This window comes from Blennius ocellaris, assembly GCF_963422515.1.
Source record: "Blennius ocellaris genome assembly, chromosome: 13".
Lineage (NCBI taxonomy): Eukaryota > Metazoa > Chordata > Actinopteri > Blenniiformes > Blenniidae > Blennius > Blennius ocellaris.
The window spans coordinates 4,802,762-4,820,880 of NC_137662.1; the positions used below are offsets into that span (position 1 = coordinate 4,802,762).

Genomic DNA, 18,119 nt, shown 5'->3' on the forward strand with positions numbered 1-18,119 from the left:
ATTTCACTTAATTGACTTCAGCTGTATTGCTTTGGTCACATGCTTCTAAATCAGTTTTTCTCATGTAAGATGATGGACTTCATCCTCAGGATGCCAAAACAAATTCGTTGTGTTTTCACTGACATTTCAGAATGTTATACCATGTTTTTCTTCTTCGTCAACCCACTACATTTATGATTTGGACATTCGTATTCATTGAAAAACCATTTAATTTCTATCGTTCTCCTTTCTTTTATAATGTTAATAAGCACAATATAGTTCTAGCTTTAGGATTCCATGACACGGAGGGTGAAAGAAGAAAATGTCCCATTGTTTTTGCTTTATCTAGCCGAACATGTTGCTTGACCTTTGTATCTCGACTAAAGTATGCCTGTTTATCAGTATCGGGTCTCTTTTGTATTCAGTTCTTTGTTACTGCCGTTGATTGTGATATAGTTTAACTCACCACTAACAATTCTTCATATCATCGTGTCAAAGGTTGAACACAATATATACACCACTCCTCATATATGCATATAGTTTTTAATTTATTCCTTTTATTTCACATTTATGTGTCAACGTTGTTCTCAACCGACTAACATATTTTCTTTCTATTGTGGCCAGTGCGATTAATGCAGTGGGTCAGTGTCCCCAAAAGGTGTTCCTATCTAACAAAACAAAATAAACAAACAAAAATATACATGTTTTGACATTTGATCGGGTTACTACAGTTCATTTCGCTGTCTGATTTATCGACTGCATGTGAGCTTTGTGCGCACATCTCGCAGAGGACTGCGGGGAACTGGAGGGGGTGACAGCGGTGCGCGTGCAGGCAGCGACGCTTATAAATAAAGGGCCCGCAGCTGCACACGGAGCGCGGCCGCAACAGCAGCGGGGGGGCGGGTGAGCCACAGCGCTTCACTGGAGCTCTGCAGGCGACTCTCAACTGACCCTTTCTTCTGTGTCTTTTGTGTCGAATTACGGCGAGAGAGGCAGAGGAAAACCGGTCGGAGGAGGTGAACGGGTTCGGGCCTGAACTGGAGGAGCTGCTGTGACGTAGCCGTCCACACGCATACACAGACACAGAAACATACACACACACACACACACAACGGCTACCGCTACCAGGACTCAATGTGGGGAAATGACCGAGAGTGACCTCAACGGAAACGCCGGCTTTTAGCGACTGTTTATGTTTTCGTTTTCCCACCCACGCACACGCGGAGATGAGCGCTAAATTCTAGCGTGCAATTTTACCTTTAAATACGGGACATCGAGGCGTCAGCCGCGCGCACAGTTCTCTCAGTAGCTTGCAAGCGGGGCTAATAGTAGCCCAGCTAAGCTAAAGCTGCCGGCGTTCACGTTTCGTTTGCCCGCAGATGCTAAGCTAAGCTAAGGCTAATTGCTATCTGTTCGCCATGGATCAAGCCAAGTCGATGGTCGACAAGAAAGGAGCGGTGGGGCCGTTTCACGTCAACAACGGGCAGAGCCAGAGGGGGTTTCACGGTCATGTCGTCGTGGCCGCAAACGGCAGCTGCTGCAGCGGCGGAACCAACAGCAGCGGAGGCGGCGGTGGTGGAACCACTTTCGACGGCATGCATCACCTGCACCGCGGGGATGATGCGGAGTGCAACGGGTCTCCGGCGAAGAGGTGCCGGCTACGGAGGAGGACGGAGTCGGTGAGGCGGCACAGACCCCGTAAGTGCTTTTACCCGCAGCTGTTATCCAGCTACTTACAATTTATTGCGAGAACATCATGCACGGTTGCGATAGTGTGACAGACCGGTGTTCCGGATTAGCTGGTTTCCCTGTTAACTGGTGACAGCCTTCTTTCAGCGGAGCTGCAAACCACAGCAGGTGTTAAATAGACTGATTTAAGCACTTTCATATTTATTGCAACAGGTTTTTCCAGGGCAGCTACGTATTTCTGCATTTTATTTTATTCTATTATATCTGTTGTTACTAGCAGCAACAAGGGACGCGAAAGGAAGTCTGTCACCAGCGACCAGTAAAACGGGTGCATCCGAAACACCGTGTGACCGCGACACTGTCCAACCCCACTTTGCAGAACCACATCGTGTTGAAACCGTGTTCTGCAGTTTATAGAGTAACCTTCGTGTCAGATGACATTCTTGTCTTCCTCCTCCTCCTGATTGTCTCAGGCTGATCTGTCCAGTCGGTCGTCAGGGAGACCCCGTCTCTGTGTTGCATGAACCCTCAGGTTGCATTTGGAGCGCTCTGATTGGTCGCTGCACGGTGGTGAAAAAGCTCCTGATAAGTGGGCTTGGCTTGTCTCAGCCAATCACGAGCCGACTGGATGTTCCGTGGTCACGCCCTCTTATTTACCCAGTATTTGTGATGAAGTGACTGGAGCTGCTCATACTGCTTAACTTTTCGGCTTTTACACAGTATGTGTGAACGTGTCGTTTCCCCAAGTGTCTAGAATCATCCAAAAACTTCAAATCTTTATCTGCATCTGAGTTAGCTTTTTTTTTTTTTACAGTTTAGCATTTGTTGTTGATACTCTGCTTCACAATGAAGCTTATCACTGAAAAGAAACCCGGTAAGTGTAATTTTGGTCGCTTTCAAGTGAATTGCATTGCAACACATGAAGAAAGGAAGTAAGTTTAAGTTTCCATTCATATCTTTTATCAGTAAATGTAAGTATATTTTTTCCAACAGTGACTGAAACAAATGTGTCACTTTTGCAGATAAGGTGTGTACTCTGTGTGAACACAGCTGATTGCAGGGCAATTGTTAAGTCTAAGCCTCCAGAGTTTGTTGTGGTTAAATGTTTCCTACTCTGTGGAGGTATTTGCACAGATTGGCTGCATGTTTAGCCGCCTTGTTTCGAGGTTAACCCAACAACATTCCTGCCACCTTTTTAGTCATTCCATTAGGGCGGGTTCAGAAGAAATGAGAATGGTATGCATTCCGATTTCTGCTGACGAGGAATTTGTTTTTGTCATGCTGTTTCAAACCAGACTATTGTTGGTAAATATTGTTGGATTGAATCATTTACACCATGTCGTAGAATAACCTAAGCATTTCTTTCTGTGTGACTTCTAATCTTTAAGTCTTTTACACTTGGTTGTAAGTTAATTTGTTGCTCTTTATTATAGCTTTATGCTTGCGTTGCTTTCACTAAGTCAATTTGTGTCTAAAACGTGATACTTGTGTAACACTACCGGTAGTTAAACTGCTGCCTTTTGCCTTAGCTGTTCTGTCGTCTAACAGTATGCCAATAGGGAGGGGAAACAGTATTTAGCCACATGCAAGCTCTGTTATAAATAATATAATCAGACTTTTGCAGAGCAAAAGCAATCACTAAAATGTTCCCCACAGCTATTTAATGATCAGTGTTTTGTTTTTTCTTGCTTCTCTCCACAGTGGTTATTGATCTAAGAAAGAAAAAAAATCACACCTCCACAGTACACTGTGAACCCAGATTACATAATTAAAGGACCAACTCCTCTGTCAACTTTGAAATCTTTTCTGCTTTCTGGCTGAATTATCTCTGGATGGATGCCAGGTGTCTTGATAAACTTAGATGGCCCTCTGAGCTTTTTCCTCTTTACGGACTGACTGATCCTGGAATGTATCTCCTCTCGGAGATTTGATTTTTCAGCATTGTCCCAGAATATTTGCTTTGTACTCTGTGCTTGAGGTTGTTCAGGATCGGGGTTACTTTTGGGTAAAGTTGGCCTTTGTACCCTTTGTTTGCACCAGAAGCAGCCAAGCTGTGGTTCCTCATTGGTTCGTTTCTGAAGTCTTCCTCGTGCTTTTTGTGCAAGATGACTTTTAATTCACCACATTATCCTCTATCGACCCCATATAAACTTTGATATGTCATATTTCACAACAAAAACAAGACTTTTGTATCGGCATGATGTGCAGAAGAATTTGTCATTTATTAGCACACCAGGTGTGTCTGCATGATTCGTTCTCTCCCAGGTAGCTGTTCAAGACCAGTGCATGTGTGTCCATGTTTTCAGTGGGTCATAAAAATGTGATAAAGACATGTTTCTTCCCCCGTCACATTAATATACAAATGCGTAGCTCTGCAGTGTTGGGCGCCGTGCGATCGTCAGTTCACACAATTAGGAGGACTTTCGGCATGACTGGAAAGTATTGTCGGGTAGAAATGTAGTCTGCTCTTTGGATGGGAATTGCACATTGTTTAAACTCTACGCAGAGTTTTTGACATAGATGTGGGTGACTTGATATTGGCATGAGCTTGTTTGTTGAAAACTGTCAGACTGCGTTAGTTTGTGTCAGGATATCGGACGTAGGATATCATTTGGGTCTGACTGTTTTTACTTGGATAGTAAGGAGATAGTGTGGATAAAAAATAGATAAATGTTCTGTTCTTCACATGGAGAAATTTCATGGGAACATGCTTTGCGACAGTGCTTTGGCTCCTGATAAAGGAGTGCAAACATTGGCTCTATAGCTAAGGTTTGAAGTTTTGCTATTGAGTCTTAAGTAGTTGCCAAATTGAAAACACAATAACAACTGAACTTGGGTGGAGACGTTTACCACGTCCTTCCATGACCTTACAGCTTCTCTGTCAGTGCTCTGTTAGTAAAAGGATAACTCCAATAAAGGAATAAAGGTTTTTCAAGGTCGGCCACAGGTTGAGTAAATATTGCACACCATTTATTGTTGAGGAAGCGGAAAAAGACATCCTCGCAAGTTTCAGTGTGGGTGGAAGAAGAGGGGATGCTGTGTCAGAGGTCATGCAAATTGAAACAAGGGGCGGTGTCTCACCTATAACACACCCAGAAACCAGCCAAAGACAGGTCTGACCAGATTTCCATATGTCAACATGGTTTTGAGAATATGTAGTGTTATTGTTATTATAGGTGACTTACTGCTGGCGGTATTTTGATTCGTTGGTGCTTTATTTCTTACAGTGGCATGAAATCACAAAACGTCATGTACATGATACTACATTAAAACTAATGTCCTTGTGATCATAACTTGTTTATCAACAATACTTGGGAGCCAAAGGAGCTTTGAATAGAGATTAAAACTGTCTAAATGTTTGTAATGTCTCAGCCATGTTCCATTGTATCCACTCCTTGAACACGCAGTGCGCTGGTCTTATCACGCAGCAGAAACAGGACAGATGTTATAGAGCTGTCCTGCACTTTTTCTTTTGACAAGCGTATGCACTAAGTCCTGCTGTGATACCGGAGGTGAAAGTTCAGGCAGCTCTAATCAAAGCACGAGCGGCTGTAATGATTCTCAAAGTTTCTCAGCAACTGTAGTGGACCAACACGTTGGTGTACATGCAGCGAGGGACGGGTATGCCTTAGTCCTGAAACCTTTCACCCAGATGGACACAAATCACTTCTCGTGTCCTACCAGGGCTCCTTGTAGCACCGACCTTTGATGTGTTGCAGCATGGTTGTGTCATATTTGCATCTGCGTGTTTCCAAAATAGAAACGCTGCAGAGAGAGGGCTCCTTTGATGACTCGGGAGTGTAGTTGTCGAAGAGGTGCACAAAGCGGCAATGACTGAATGAAAAGTGGGGATAGTAGGTATGTCTTTACAGACAATTTGTTTGTGGATGAAATATAAAGTCAGATTTCAGATTTTCATTCATATGGACCCAAATGTGGGGTGGCGTTTACATGACACTGTTTTCAAATGAAAACGCAAGACCTTCGTTGTGTCAGTTTACACAACAACGGTGTTTGGAACCTCTAAAGCACAACTTTTTGAAAATGGCTTAAAATGGTGGAATCTTCCTTGTGAATGAACATGGTTTTCAAAACATTGCTGTCCGGGGCCGGGTCACGGAGGCAGCAATCTAAGCAGGGTTGCCCAGACTTCTCTCGCCCCAGACACTTCCTCCTGCTCTTCCAGTGGGAGCTCAAGGCGTTCCCAGGCCAGCCGAGAGACATAGTCCCTCCAGCGTGTCCTCGGTCTGCCCCGAGGCCTCCTACCGTGTAAACTAAACACTACTGTATAAACCTGAAACTTTTCTGAAACAAAAAAAAAAAAAAGATGCATTTTCACTTGGACACATTTAAATAAGGTCTCAGTCAACGACCAAGACAATCACACAAACAAGTCAGCTGCTGTCCATTATTCTTTTTCACAATCACCCCCCCCCCTCTTGTAAAGAAATGAATACACAGTAAGTTAATATACTTGCTAAGCGAGTCTCAGCCTCTGGAGCCCCTTGCCTGATGGGAAATCTGCACTGCTGAGAACCAAAACAAATTAGTCATCATTAGGGAAATGTATTTTTTACGAAGTGGAAACATTTGGCCCACTGTAGTGGACTTGTCTTGAGTCGGGACGGCCTCAGTAATTCACAATTGATGTTGGTTGGCCATTGCAGGATTGTCACCAGGTTACAGGAGAATTACCTTTGCATTGTTCTGTGATGAGCAAAATGCAGCGCGCCTTGAGTAGTCTAACAAAAAGAGGGGAAATGAATGTCAATGTGAGTTTTCAACACCATCAGGGACTGTAAAGTCACATTAACTGAAGGTACTCGAGAAAGTTATACCAGTATTAGGGAATGCTTCGTGTTTTATATCTTATTCCCTGTTCTGTTCTCGCACTCCCTGACGACAGCATTTCCACTTGTTCAGCTAAATGAAACCAAGTGGCTTGTCTGGTTTTATCTCCACATTGTCTTCCAGTTTGTAGGTATGCTATGTATGAGCACGTGTCTATTTGCACGTGTCGAGGTGTACCTGGCAATCCTGGAAGATGGAATTACTGAAAGATTTTAGGGGGAACCAACTTGTTTTTCAGCTTAATGGACTTTGATTCCTGGTAATCTGAAGATGACACGCCTGGCTTGAAGAATAAAGACTGTGAGCTTCTTTATTGTGTATATGTATCTACTGTTGTAGAACGATGAAAGGCCACAACCAGTTGTTTTCATGCTCGTTGTTATAGTTGGTTTCCTCTGAGTTCCGAGCTTCATCACAGTAGTTTGAAGAGGCGCAGCCGGTTCTCTGGAGCACACCATGTAAAATCAATGCTGTCAGTCTGTGTTTACAGACAGTGGAGCAGGTCAGTAAGTGGAAGAAAAGGCTAACAAAAAGTTGACCACACATAAAAATGAGGTGATGGGTCACTTTAGCTGAAGGTAATGCTGACCATGACCTGGTGGAGCCATCGGTGGTCTGATTTAGAAAACTGATTTAACTGATTGTTAACTGACAGACGTAATTCCGATGTCCCAAATAAGATTTACTCCAAACGCATATAAAGTTCAGTTAGTCACTTGACACTTGTAACAGTCACGAATATGCCACTGTGACAGTTCCAGTCAGCAGAGGAAACTGTAAAAGCACAAAATACACGCCCACAAGTGGTTTTAGTTTTACTGAGGCCTGGATTCTTAAATGTGTTTGCTCTGATGGGAACTTTGGTTGCAGCATTCCCTGCAGATGTCTGTTGTGAAAGAGTCTCATCATCTCCTGATCACCAGGCCACACGGCCAGGACATTGACTTGGGAGGGAGAGGGTTAAATGCAGATTTACTATGTAGAGTTTATTCATGATTGGCTATTCTTTGTTGTGTTGCAGATATTTTTCTTTTTTTGGGGGGGGGGTCTTCATCATTATAATGTAAATAAAGTTGATTGGCCGAGTAGCTGTATTGAAATGTGGAGGAAACCTCTGAACCTCCAACCAACGTTTGATGGACTTGAAATTGAAACACTTCACAGCATGACTCCTTTTCTCACTGCTGCTTCTATGTATTGAATTTAAACGTCTATTACTTTATCATCAGCGTGTTGCAACGATGGCGTAAATGAATAATATAGCATCTTATTACGAGGTAGCAAAGTGCTTAGTTGGCAGTCCTTACACGGTGAGTGCAGTTCAAAGGTCGGAGCTCTTCACGTATTTCCTATGGTGGCTAGATATATAATATTTATCAATTACTGAAGAAGTTGCACGAATGTATCCAGTGTGTTTTGAATCCTTCCATCGTTGCTGATCCAAACTGCTGAAACGCTGATTCTCAACCCAGCAACACATATTTAAGTGAACACGTCTCGAGCAGCAACACAGACTTTCTATTGTTCTAAACAACGCAGCACATGTTGAAGCTGATGTGTTCATGTGCTTCTCTAAAAGCTACCTGTGGTGACCTCGCTGTGCTGCCATGCTTTCAGGCCACACCATGCTTTCACTGAACGTTGAACCAGAACTTTGGTATTTGATGAGCTGCCAATGCAAACATGAGTGGATAAGTGCATCTAAAAATAGCAATATATGATCTGCAGAGCCCGGGATGGGGAACAAAAAAAGCCCAAACACAATTTGGAAACAAAAAGGCAGCAGCATAATAATGGGTGGTCATGTTGCTTAAGGTGTGGATAAATCTGTTGACATGTGCTCAGTTTTCTCAAATGAATTCTTCGTATCAAATATATTTCCATACTTCTATTTAAAACATAAGTGCAATTTAATCTGCTGATGACTCTTGCATCCAATTTATTTCTTTAGTCTGATTTATAGTTTCACTCATATTCTTTTTGATGCTGACAGTTTATTTCTTTATTTGAGCTCTAATAATGTATTAAGTTCCCTGTAATGAAGCGAAATACTGGAGATGGTGTATTGCATCGGAGAGTTGAATATATTTTTGCAGCGCACATAAGCATCCGTCCATATCCCTCCTCCTATGAGCGTATCGGTAGATCTCACTGTGATTGAATTAAATTGATCGAGAGGCGAGCCGCTGAAGACGAGGAGGAAAATAGGACATCGAGGGAGTAAGAAAACAGAATCGTGTGAACAGAGGGAGGTGGAGGTGGGGGGAGGGGAGGGACGAAGAGGGGGAGAAAGAAAGATGGATGTGTGAGACTGATGGAGGCTGAGGGATGGAGAAAATAGGAGGTTGAAGAGCGTGTGTGTGTCGGTGGTGGTGGTGGGGGGGGTCTCCATGGCAACCTTCGCTGTTGCCAAGCCTGGCTAACATTTTGATTCATTCATTCATTCCAACTCTAATCAGACCGTTATCCAGCCCTGAACTTGTGGTTTAAAGCAACACTACAGTGGTAGTATTGGATTCAGCCTGATCTTGGCCTGGTTTATTTGGGTAAATGAAGAGCACCTGCTCATCATACTGTATCATATGAAGACCTTCATCTGCTGCTGTGTTTAAATATTCCTCCTCAAGCGTTTTTGAGTGACTGAATATACAATTTTATGGTGAAAGTAGGTAAATATACCAGCAGCACATCAAAAAATGGTGATTGAAATCCAATCAAGACTGTTATTTTGTCTCATTCTGTTAAAAGATTAAAATCCCCACCTTTCTTTTTTGTTTTGGTTGATTGACATGTTTCACATTTTTTGGGGGGGGTTTTCTGGAGTAATTGTTGAAGCTTCTGAGATATTCACTTGAATTTAATTGATTTGTTGTTTTTCTGCTGCTTTGTTTGGGTGTAATTTTAAAGAAAACTGGACAATTGTTTTTGCTTTATGGATTATTTGATTAAAATAAGCCACCTAAATATGACAACCATTTTAGTGTGTCTTGTGAAAAGGGAGTTCAGCATGTTGTCACGATGAAGCCTAAAAAACTCTTTTTAGTTGTTTTAAATTAAAAAAATGTTTATTGTTGTAATCAATAACATCAACCATAATGTGTCTTAAGCCACACCGATATTATAAGGTGCTATTAATTGGAAATGTGTATTAAAGGCTTCCCTTTCTGTAATATGTAAGCTGTGTATTTATATTTAAAGATATTTAGATTTTGTTTTTGAAAACCAAAATAATCATACTTTTTTTTTAAATTCCTGCTTCCCCCAGCATTTCCCTGGTTCGGGATGGACATTGGTGGGACCTTGGTTAAGCTAGTGTACTTTGAGCCAGTGGATATAACTGCAGAAGAAGAACAGGAAGAAGTGGAAAACCTCAAGTCCATTCGCCGCTACCTCACCTCAAACGTGGCCTATGGTATGCCTCCCGATTCCGAGTCTTCAGCTTTAATCGGAGAGGTGCTGGTACTTTAATAAACTTGGAACGTTCCTCCTCCCCCTGCTCAGGTAAAACGGGCGTTCGTGACGTCCACCTGGAGCTGAGGAACATGACCATGTGCGGCAGGACGGGAAACCTGCACTTCATCCGCTTCCCGACGCAGGCCATGCCCCGCTTCATCCAGATGGGCCGCGACAAGAACTTCTCCAGTCTGCACACGACGCTGTGTGCCACCGGCGGAGGGGCGTACAAGTTCGAAGACGACTTCAGGACGGTGAGCGCAAGCGGTCGTGTGTTCAAGATCCGTTGGAGATGCAAAGCTCAGGACGTGGATACAGAAGAATTCTCATCAAATTCATTCATTTTTCTAAAGTAATAAATTGTTGTCGTAATGCCACGTCTACAAGACGGCCTTTTCAAAGTGAAAACGTAAAAGTTTCACTATGTTGCGGGCGTCCGTTTACATGACGAGGCTCCAAGCCATTGAAAATGCAACTTTTTGAAAATGGCTCCTAAGGTACAACCTTTTAAAAACGCTGCTACTGTGCATGCACACCACAGCCGTAGTTCTTCTGCACATGTGCCAGTCGATGGACAATAATAATAATGGCGGACTCTGGAGTGTCATGACAACGTCGATATTCTCCTAGGACTTTGGTAGTTTTATAGTTTTCTGTCACATAATAACAATAGCTTTGTGGTTTGTCCAGACAAATGTCTGTGCACTCGCCATTCGTACTGTTTATCGCGTATTGTTCTCTCAGCCACATGTGTGCGTGCTTTCATTACAAACAACAGCATCAATTTATGTTCTGACAATAGAGCTCCATTATTTTTCTGTGTAAACAGACATTGTTTTGAAACCGTTGATGTGTAAACATGAAACTTTTCTGAAAGGAAAATGCAAAAACAATGCGTTGAAACCTTGTGTAAACGGAGCCTAAATCAAGATTCTAAAAAAGGTAGAACTACCAATAAAGTTACTACTACTACTAATTACTTTTCAATATATCTGTAAACTGAACTGCTGGAGAGACAATAAATCCATGTTGGACTCTAGACAATGACAACAATTTGTTGAAGATAAATTAATGTCAATATGACGTGCTCTTGATTTCTCACCAGTCCATTTGAATATTTAAGCAGATTTGTCTTTTGACCCGAGTCAGCCACTTCTCCTTTCTGGCGATCCCCTAATCTTTAACATAGTCAATGTGCTTTCTGATTACCTAATGGGTCAAGAGTTACCAGAGTTCTGTGACCCCGTCTGTCTGCAGTGCAGCAGGGTCGCTGCACTCGCTCCCGCCACCAGTTCCGAGGTCTTCAGAGGACCCTCTGAAAACCGCTCTTCTAGGGATTGTTTATTTTCTTTGAATGACTGTCTTGTCAACATGCTGAATGTGCTCCCGTTCTGCAGATGGCCGACCTGGAGCTGCTAAAGCTGGACGAGCTGGACTGCTTGATCAACGGGCTTTTGTTCATGGACCGCGTGGGCTTTAACGGTCACCCAGAGTGCTACTACTTCCAGAACCCGTCAGACACGCAGAGCTGCGTGAAGAAGCCCTGCACCCTCGACAACCTGTTCCCCATGCTGCTGGTCAACATCGGCTCCGGGGTCTCCATACTGACCGTGTATTCCGAGAACAACTACAAGCGGGTGACTGGCACCAGGTGAGGCCGATCGGTATCTGTTTATCGGCACGAGGCTCGGCAGCTCAATCAATGGAAGGTTAATTTTGTTCGTGATGACTCACCCAGATCACAAAAGGAAGGGAAATAGAAAGTTAATTATCGGAAAATCCTAAGTAATGAGGTAAATTTAATGACTCCTTGCATTTTCTGGATTTGAAAAGCAAGGTTTCCACGCCAGGGTGGGGGCACTTGATTAGAGCGATCCTGCCTTTTGGCCAAACAAGTGACCGGCACAGAGAGTGGACATCGTACATGAGCCAAAAAATTACCAGCCGATGCAGAGGGCAGGAAGTCACACATTATTGAAAGGTTTTCTCTTTCCAACAGTGGGTGGGAAAAAATTAAGAGGGACTGGATATACGATGTATACGATCTCCGAAATATCCTTTTTTTGCATGTTCTCCAGTGAAGTAAAGGGAAAAGTCAACCAGCGCACGAACTTAAACAGATTGGATGAAAACGGTTCAGCTCATGCCATTTAAAGTTGCATTTAAACATCCCACCAGCAGCAGCCTAAAATACAAAGATAAATATTCATTTGTTTCCTGCTTGTGTCAAAATCACAATACATGAGGAGTTTATTGGGAGGGGAGGGGAGGTTACTACTTACACCCTCACTAAACAGGTAAACAACTCGGCCTCACTCAACTAGAAATTCCCATTTTCTCATGTTAACAAACTCGGTACATAACAACTTTACAGTTTCACTGTCTCATATTCTAATTCAAAAATACCATTAAATACAAAATATTTCTCCTCTTAAACTAAAGAAGCTTAAGTAAAAATGTTACAAGACTTCCTGTCTTTTGGTCAAATTAAAATAACCACATGAAAAGAAGCAGCGATACGGACGAAGAGATTTCACAAAAATGTTGACGGTGCAAGCGACAAGTCTAATCTTTGTCCTGTTCCACCGAGTCAATGTTTTGCTTGAAGGAATGTGTGCAAAAGGTGAAGGTGGCTAAATGCCTTTTTATAGCCGTGTAGATGTGGTAGGTGAGGCAGCAGTTTGCGTTCCATCATAACATCTATTATCAACCCCTGTACTTTAGTGCTCATGTAATCCTAGAATCAAGCGTGATTAGAGGGAAAAGTAAAAAGTAAAAAATGGAGTCATATTCATATGAATTATACAAATTATGCTACAGCTATATTCTATAAGACCATTGACTTTATGTTTAATCTCATTCAGCCTTATCGGTATGCTTTACATTCCAGATTTTGGTGAAACTGATTTGGTGACACTATTCTACCTTGTTACTTGTTGTCATTAAATTTCAAGCCATTTTATGCATCTCTGTTGTTTGAGTTTAGGTTATTTGTATTGTTATGTAAGTAGTATGTATGGTAATGGTTGAGTAACAAACCTGGAAGTGGATTCAAGTCACTGTAACTTCCCCGAACTTGAAGATAAAGACATGACGAAAACGAATAAGGAGATCAACTTAATCAAAATAAACATAGAAATAGTGGCAAGTTATTCATGTGTTTGCAGTTTTACACTAGTATGCAGTACTAGTATAATCCCATGCTCAAGAAAGGCCCTTAAAGCCCAATGTAGAGTGCAACCTGGATGTGCTAACCACTTCTTTATGTCAATTGTAAATATTTGAAATTAATTTACATTCATAGTTGCTGCTTCGTAAAACAGACTCTGTCGGCACGTGGACCCGTTTTCCCCCCCGTCATGTCAGCGCCATTACTTTTTTCAGTCTGGGAGGCGGCACATTCCTGGGCCTCTGCTGTCTGCTGACGGGCTGCGAGACGTTCGAGGAGGCGCTGGAGATGGCCAGCAAGGGCGACTCCACCAACGTGGACAAACTGGTGAAAGACATCTACGGCGGGGACTACGAGCGATTCGGCCTGCAGGGCTCCATCGTCGCTTCCAGGTGAAAACAAACGCAAACAAGAGCTGGGATAATAATCTGTCAGTCAGGAGACAAACAAGAGGAACCCGATGTTAGTACAATGACTTGCAGCCAGCAGGTTCTTCAGGGTTGACTTCTGTCAATCATTAAATTGGCTTGTGACATAACTGAAGCTCCCGGATGTTTTTCAGGCCTGAACCATTCAGAACTGTATCGCTTCACTTTCACCGGCTCACTTTTTGTGGAAATACAGACATTTTCCTCATGTGTACTCTGCACCACAAGAAATAAAAGCTTGAATTTAAAGGTTCTTTTGGCACGATTTTACTGGTTCCGGCCCACTCGAGATGAAATTGGGTTGTATGTGTCCCCTGAATTAAATAGTGCTTGACACTTACTCAGCATATATACAGAGCAAACCTGCCACTCTGGATTCAAAAGCTGACCCACGAAAGATTCTTCCTCAGTCATTTGTTTATCATCAGATACAGCTCCAGCCAGCGTTGGTCTGCTGTCACTTCTGAAGACTGCACGACTGTCTGTCTGTTTGTCTGTCTGTTTGTTTGTCTTTAAGCTGTTGGAAGGTCACCTGGCTTCTCAAACATACAAACGTTTGTTTTCCAGCTTCGGTCACATGATGAGCAAAGAGAAGAGAGACAGCATCAGCAAGGAAGACCTGGCCAGAGCCACTCTCGTCACCATCACAAACAATATAGGATCCATAGCTGGCATGTGTGCTGTCAACGAGGTACACACACACACATACACGCACACACACAGAGAGTCATATCAGTTATGTAATATGAACACATGAATAAGTGAAGCTTATTGTACCCATTGGCACTCAGTGATTTAGAAATACTAAATAAGTAACCAGGCTTTAACGACTTCATGTCAATAATCTTCTTTCACGGACCAAACCGTTTCTTTTGCAACTCACTATGACTTAACTTATCAACCCCACAAAAACACTCACGATTTCTGTATTGTGGCTGGTTTATTCACAAGTATTTCATGATTTTTGTTGTCCTGTACTTTGGCAAAAACCTACAAGTTCCCTTTATTTCTAATTAATCACCGTAATGTTCAGAAAACTCATCATCCATTCCATCTCATAGAAACCAACCTGAACGTCTCGCTAGTTTCTCACGAGTCAAACCCGGAGCTGCAGTTGGCAGACTCCTCGGTAGCAGCAGGCGTCAGCCCGGAGTGTTTCTGCGTGCTGTGAGCTTCTTTACAGTGTTGCCTTGTGGCATGGCGATCAAGCAGCATTGTACAGGGCTATCACGGCATGCAGAGCTGCAGCGAATCGCACAGGGGCCACATGAAGAAGGAAAAGATGCAGAATCATTCAGACATTTCTAGAAAAAGAGGATTTAAACATTACCACTCTTAAAGCAAATCCTGTGAGGGTGGACTGACCTGTTCTATGGACTCTTAGTACAAGTAGACTGCTTTAGCAAGAAGAACCTGTAATAAAAACTAGTATCTCAGCTCCACAGTGCCCTCCTGTGGCGGGAGACATGCAAGCACTACTTTTCCCAAAGGCTTTTTAAAATGTTGCGTTTGGATTGTTAGCAACGCATGTTCTCCATTCCATAACTTACATGAAGCGCAATTTAAAACAAAACAAAACAGTTTTTAGACAGAAATTTTGGTTTAAAATGTTAGTTTGTGAAAGATAATCCAACTCTTACAGTTTTGGTTGTTTTTTGGCCTTTTGTAATCAGGTGAGAGATATTTAGAAAGTCTGACCCCCCCAAAAGAAAATCTAAACATATAAATTGCTGCAATAAATCAAATTTGATCAATTGTGTGTCTTGATCTCAACGATTTCTTTTTTTTCCTCCCCTCACGTCAGAGAATCGAGCGTGTTGTGTTTGTTGGGAACTTCCTCCGCATCAACACCGTCTCCACAAAGCTGCTAGCCTACGCCATGGACTACTGGTCCAAAGGACAGTTAAGAGCCCTTTTCCTGGAGCACGAGGTGAGTGCCGATCAACTGTAGAACACGTTATTAAGATCTTATCAATGAAATGGAATCCTCTGTGGCAAATCCAAACTATTTGGCCTCGCGGCACTGTTTTTGTTCTGGTTATACACACATCCTCACTTCAGTGAAAGTCCAGGGCTTGTTTGTGACATGTGCACTCATGCGTTTGTCCGCTCGCTGCAGGGTTACTTCGGAGCGGTGGGGGCGCTGATGGAGCTGCTGAAGACGACGGAGGACCCGTGAAGGTGCTGAGAAGGTCCCGTTCACAGAGGAACACTAAGAGAGGGATACAGGAACTGAGAAAAGCCATTTTAATAGTAATTTAACATTTGTAAATAAAGATAACCTCTAACCCCCCCCCCCTCCTATATTTCCCCAAAGCCCTCCCCCCCCCCCCGCTATCATAGAGGTTTTAATATTGTAATCTTTAATTTATAGTTTCTTGTGATCAGGCCCGTTGATTCTTGCCTGTGTCAGGACAGTCACAAAGTTTTATCATGCTTTTTTTTTTTTTTTTTTTTTTTTTTTTCTTTGTTTTTGTGAAAAGCTACTGTAGCATTACGTCCTGGGGACAGTAGTGCGTCGGGTGGCTTGTTGTGCAACAGTGTTGACAGCAAAGAAGGCCCTCCTCAATGAGAATCATCCTTTGAAATGTAGGAGTTTTTGCGGTTTGTTGCACAAAAAGTCCCCTCCTCCTTTTCCCCCCACAGTCTTCTGAGGAGTGCACTGAAGCCAAACCCTTTTTGAGATTCATATAACGCTTCTTTCCGTCTCCCGATCGGAAGAGGGAAAACCTTTCTTTTTGTCTTTCGAACTGAACGACACATTGCCTTTGCTGTACGTTCGTCTGTCCTCCATCTGCCTGCATTTTTATTCGTCTCTTTACCGCCTCCGTGTCCTCGCGCATGAAACGTGCTGCTCGCAGTGTTTTATTAGACGGAACCAGGACATTGTCCTCCCAGACTCGGTCTGGCTCAGCAACTCCTGCTTGTGATGAGGGGCAGACTTTTCTCTCTGGTCGTTCTTCTTGCTCTCCCCCCTCCTCCGCCGCCTGTCCGTGTCTTATCTGCAGGACCCGTAGGACGTTTTCCTCTCCTTTTGGCTTCTGATGTTCCCGGCGCTGCCTTGATTGGTTTTAATGAGGTGTTTACATGTGCTCGGAATGAATTCAACAAAAAATGGAGACGATAAGTCAGTTTTTATTGGTCTGACGGCATGTTATCGTAGACTTTTACTGTAAACACTTTCAAAATCAAGGTTTTGCACAAACGGCCCTTCATAATAGTGGCAGGGAAGATTTTCTACTTCCTGTTTGTTCTGAACACCCTAAAATGTTCTTTAAATTTTTTTGACTTTTAGATGTTAGTGAAACCATTTAGATTAAAACCTACGATCTGGTTGAAGCTGCACGCCTCATCTTGTAAGAAATGTTTGTTCTTGGCAGCGACTAACTCCGAGCTTTAAAATTGCTTGGTAATCCCTGGACTGTCGAGTCGCCTCAATAGAACTTTAGATTGTGGAGGAACATGGACCACCAAGCGTTATTTCTTCCTGCAGTTTCTCCTCCCAGCCTGGACGTTTCCCGCCTTTCATTTCACTTCTGTCTTCAAAGCAGCTGAACCATAACGATGGACACTGTCCACCGTCGACATGCCTTTACTCTCCCGCAGAGAAACTGCTCTTTCCCCTGTGACGTGTCGTAAAATCCACCTTAAACGAAACAGAACTCATCAAGCGACAACACATTTGTCACTTTATTAACTTTTAAACAACCACGTGAGTCTAATCAGATTCTGTTGAACGAGTGGTCTGAGCGTAATTGCGTCACACACTCTGATTCACACTAAGACCGTCTTTCCTTGGAAATGGAGAGATCTGGTGGCAGAACTGAAATGTAATATAGAAGAATGTTTTATAGTGTAAAAAGCAAAGGTGTCAAACTATATTTAAATTCACAGCCCAGTTTGTTCTTGATCCTCAGCCACCAAAATGTTGACCTATAAATTATTTTATTATATGTAGAATTAAGCTTCTTCTTTCAGTTTTAGTATAAAGAAGTTCTGTCAATGTTCACATTTGATCTGCTTTCAAAAACCTGTTGTTCTCCCAGGGTGTGGCTTCTTGATCCTTCATGGTTCAGCAGGAAGGTTTTCTCAAATGGACCCTGGCAAAGCTTCCGTACTAATTCAACACTACTTTTAGCGCTGCATTAATATATTCACTGTTTGTATCTGGAGGCAAACACAGCAGTGAGTTCTGTGCAGTTGCGGAGTTCCTCCAGACTGGATAGAGAGCCTCTTTGGTGCATGTTTGACACCCTTGACTAAAAAGCTGAACACGGCTGTGCTTTGTAGCTTCTGTGGCAAAAAAAACGCCAACCCCTGGCCCGAGGAAGACCGATGGTCACTAGTTTTAAAGGCCGCCGTGGAGACTCAATAGGGATAGGAGCAGATTGTAACCACTAGATGGCTCCAAATCCTAAACACTGATCCTTGTAAACAACGCAACACTTCATGAAAAGAGTGTTTGCAATCAGTCGTGCAAAGTTTCTCTGCAAACTGTGGTCACTTTCTGTTTTCTGGTCCTGTTTGTTTGTTTGTTTGTTTGTTTGTTT

The 18,119-nt window shown here is 42.9% G+C and overlaps 1 protein-coding gene across 1 annotated transcript; it reads left to right on the forward strand.

Moving 5' to 3' along the window:
* The first annotated feature begins 1,317 nt into the window (after positions 1-1,317).
* On the forward strand, positions 1,318-15,908 carry pank1a (pantothenate kinase 1a). The gene is made up of 8 exons (XM_080507952.1): positions 1,318-1,677; positions 9,785-9,931; positions 10,021-10,226; positions 11,370-11,623; positions 13,357-13,533; positions 14,137-14,260; positions 15,374-15,499; positions 15,689-15,908. Exons 1-8 carry the CDS (start codon positions 1,398-1,400, stop codon positions 15,746-15,748), a joined length of 1,374 nt encoding a protein of 457 aa, XP_080364078.1. The 5' UTR covers positions 1,318-1,397; the 3' UTR covers positions 15,749-15,908.
* The last annotated feature ends 2,211 nt before the right edge of the window (positions 15,909-18,119 follow it).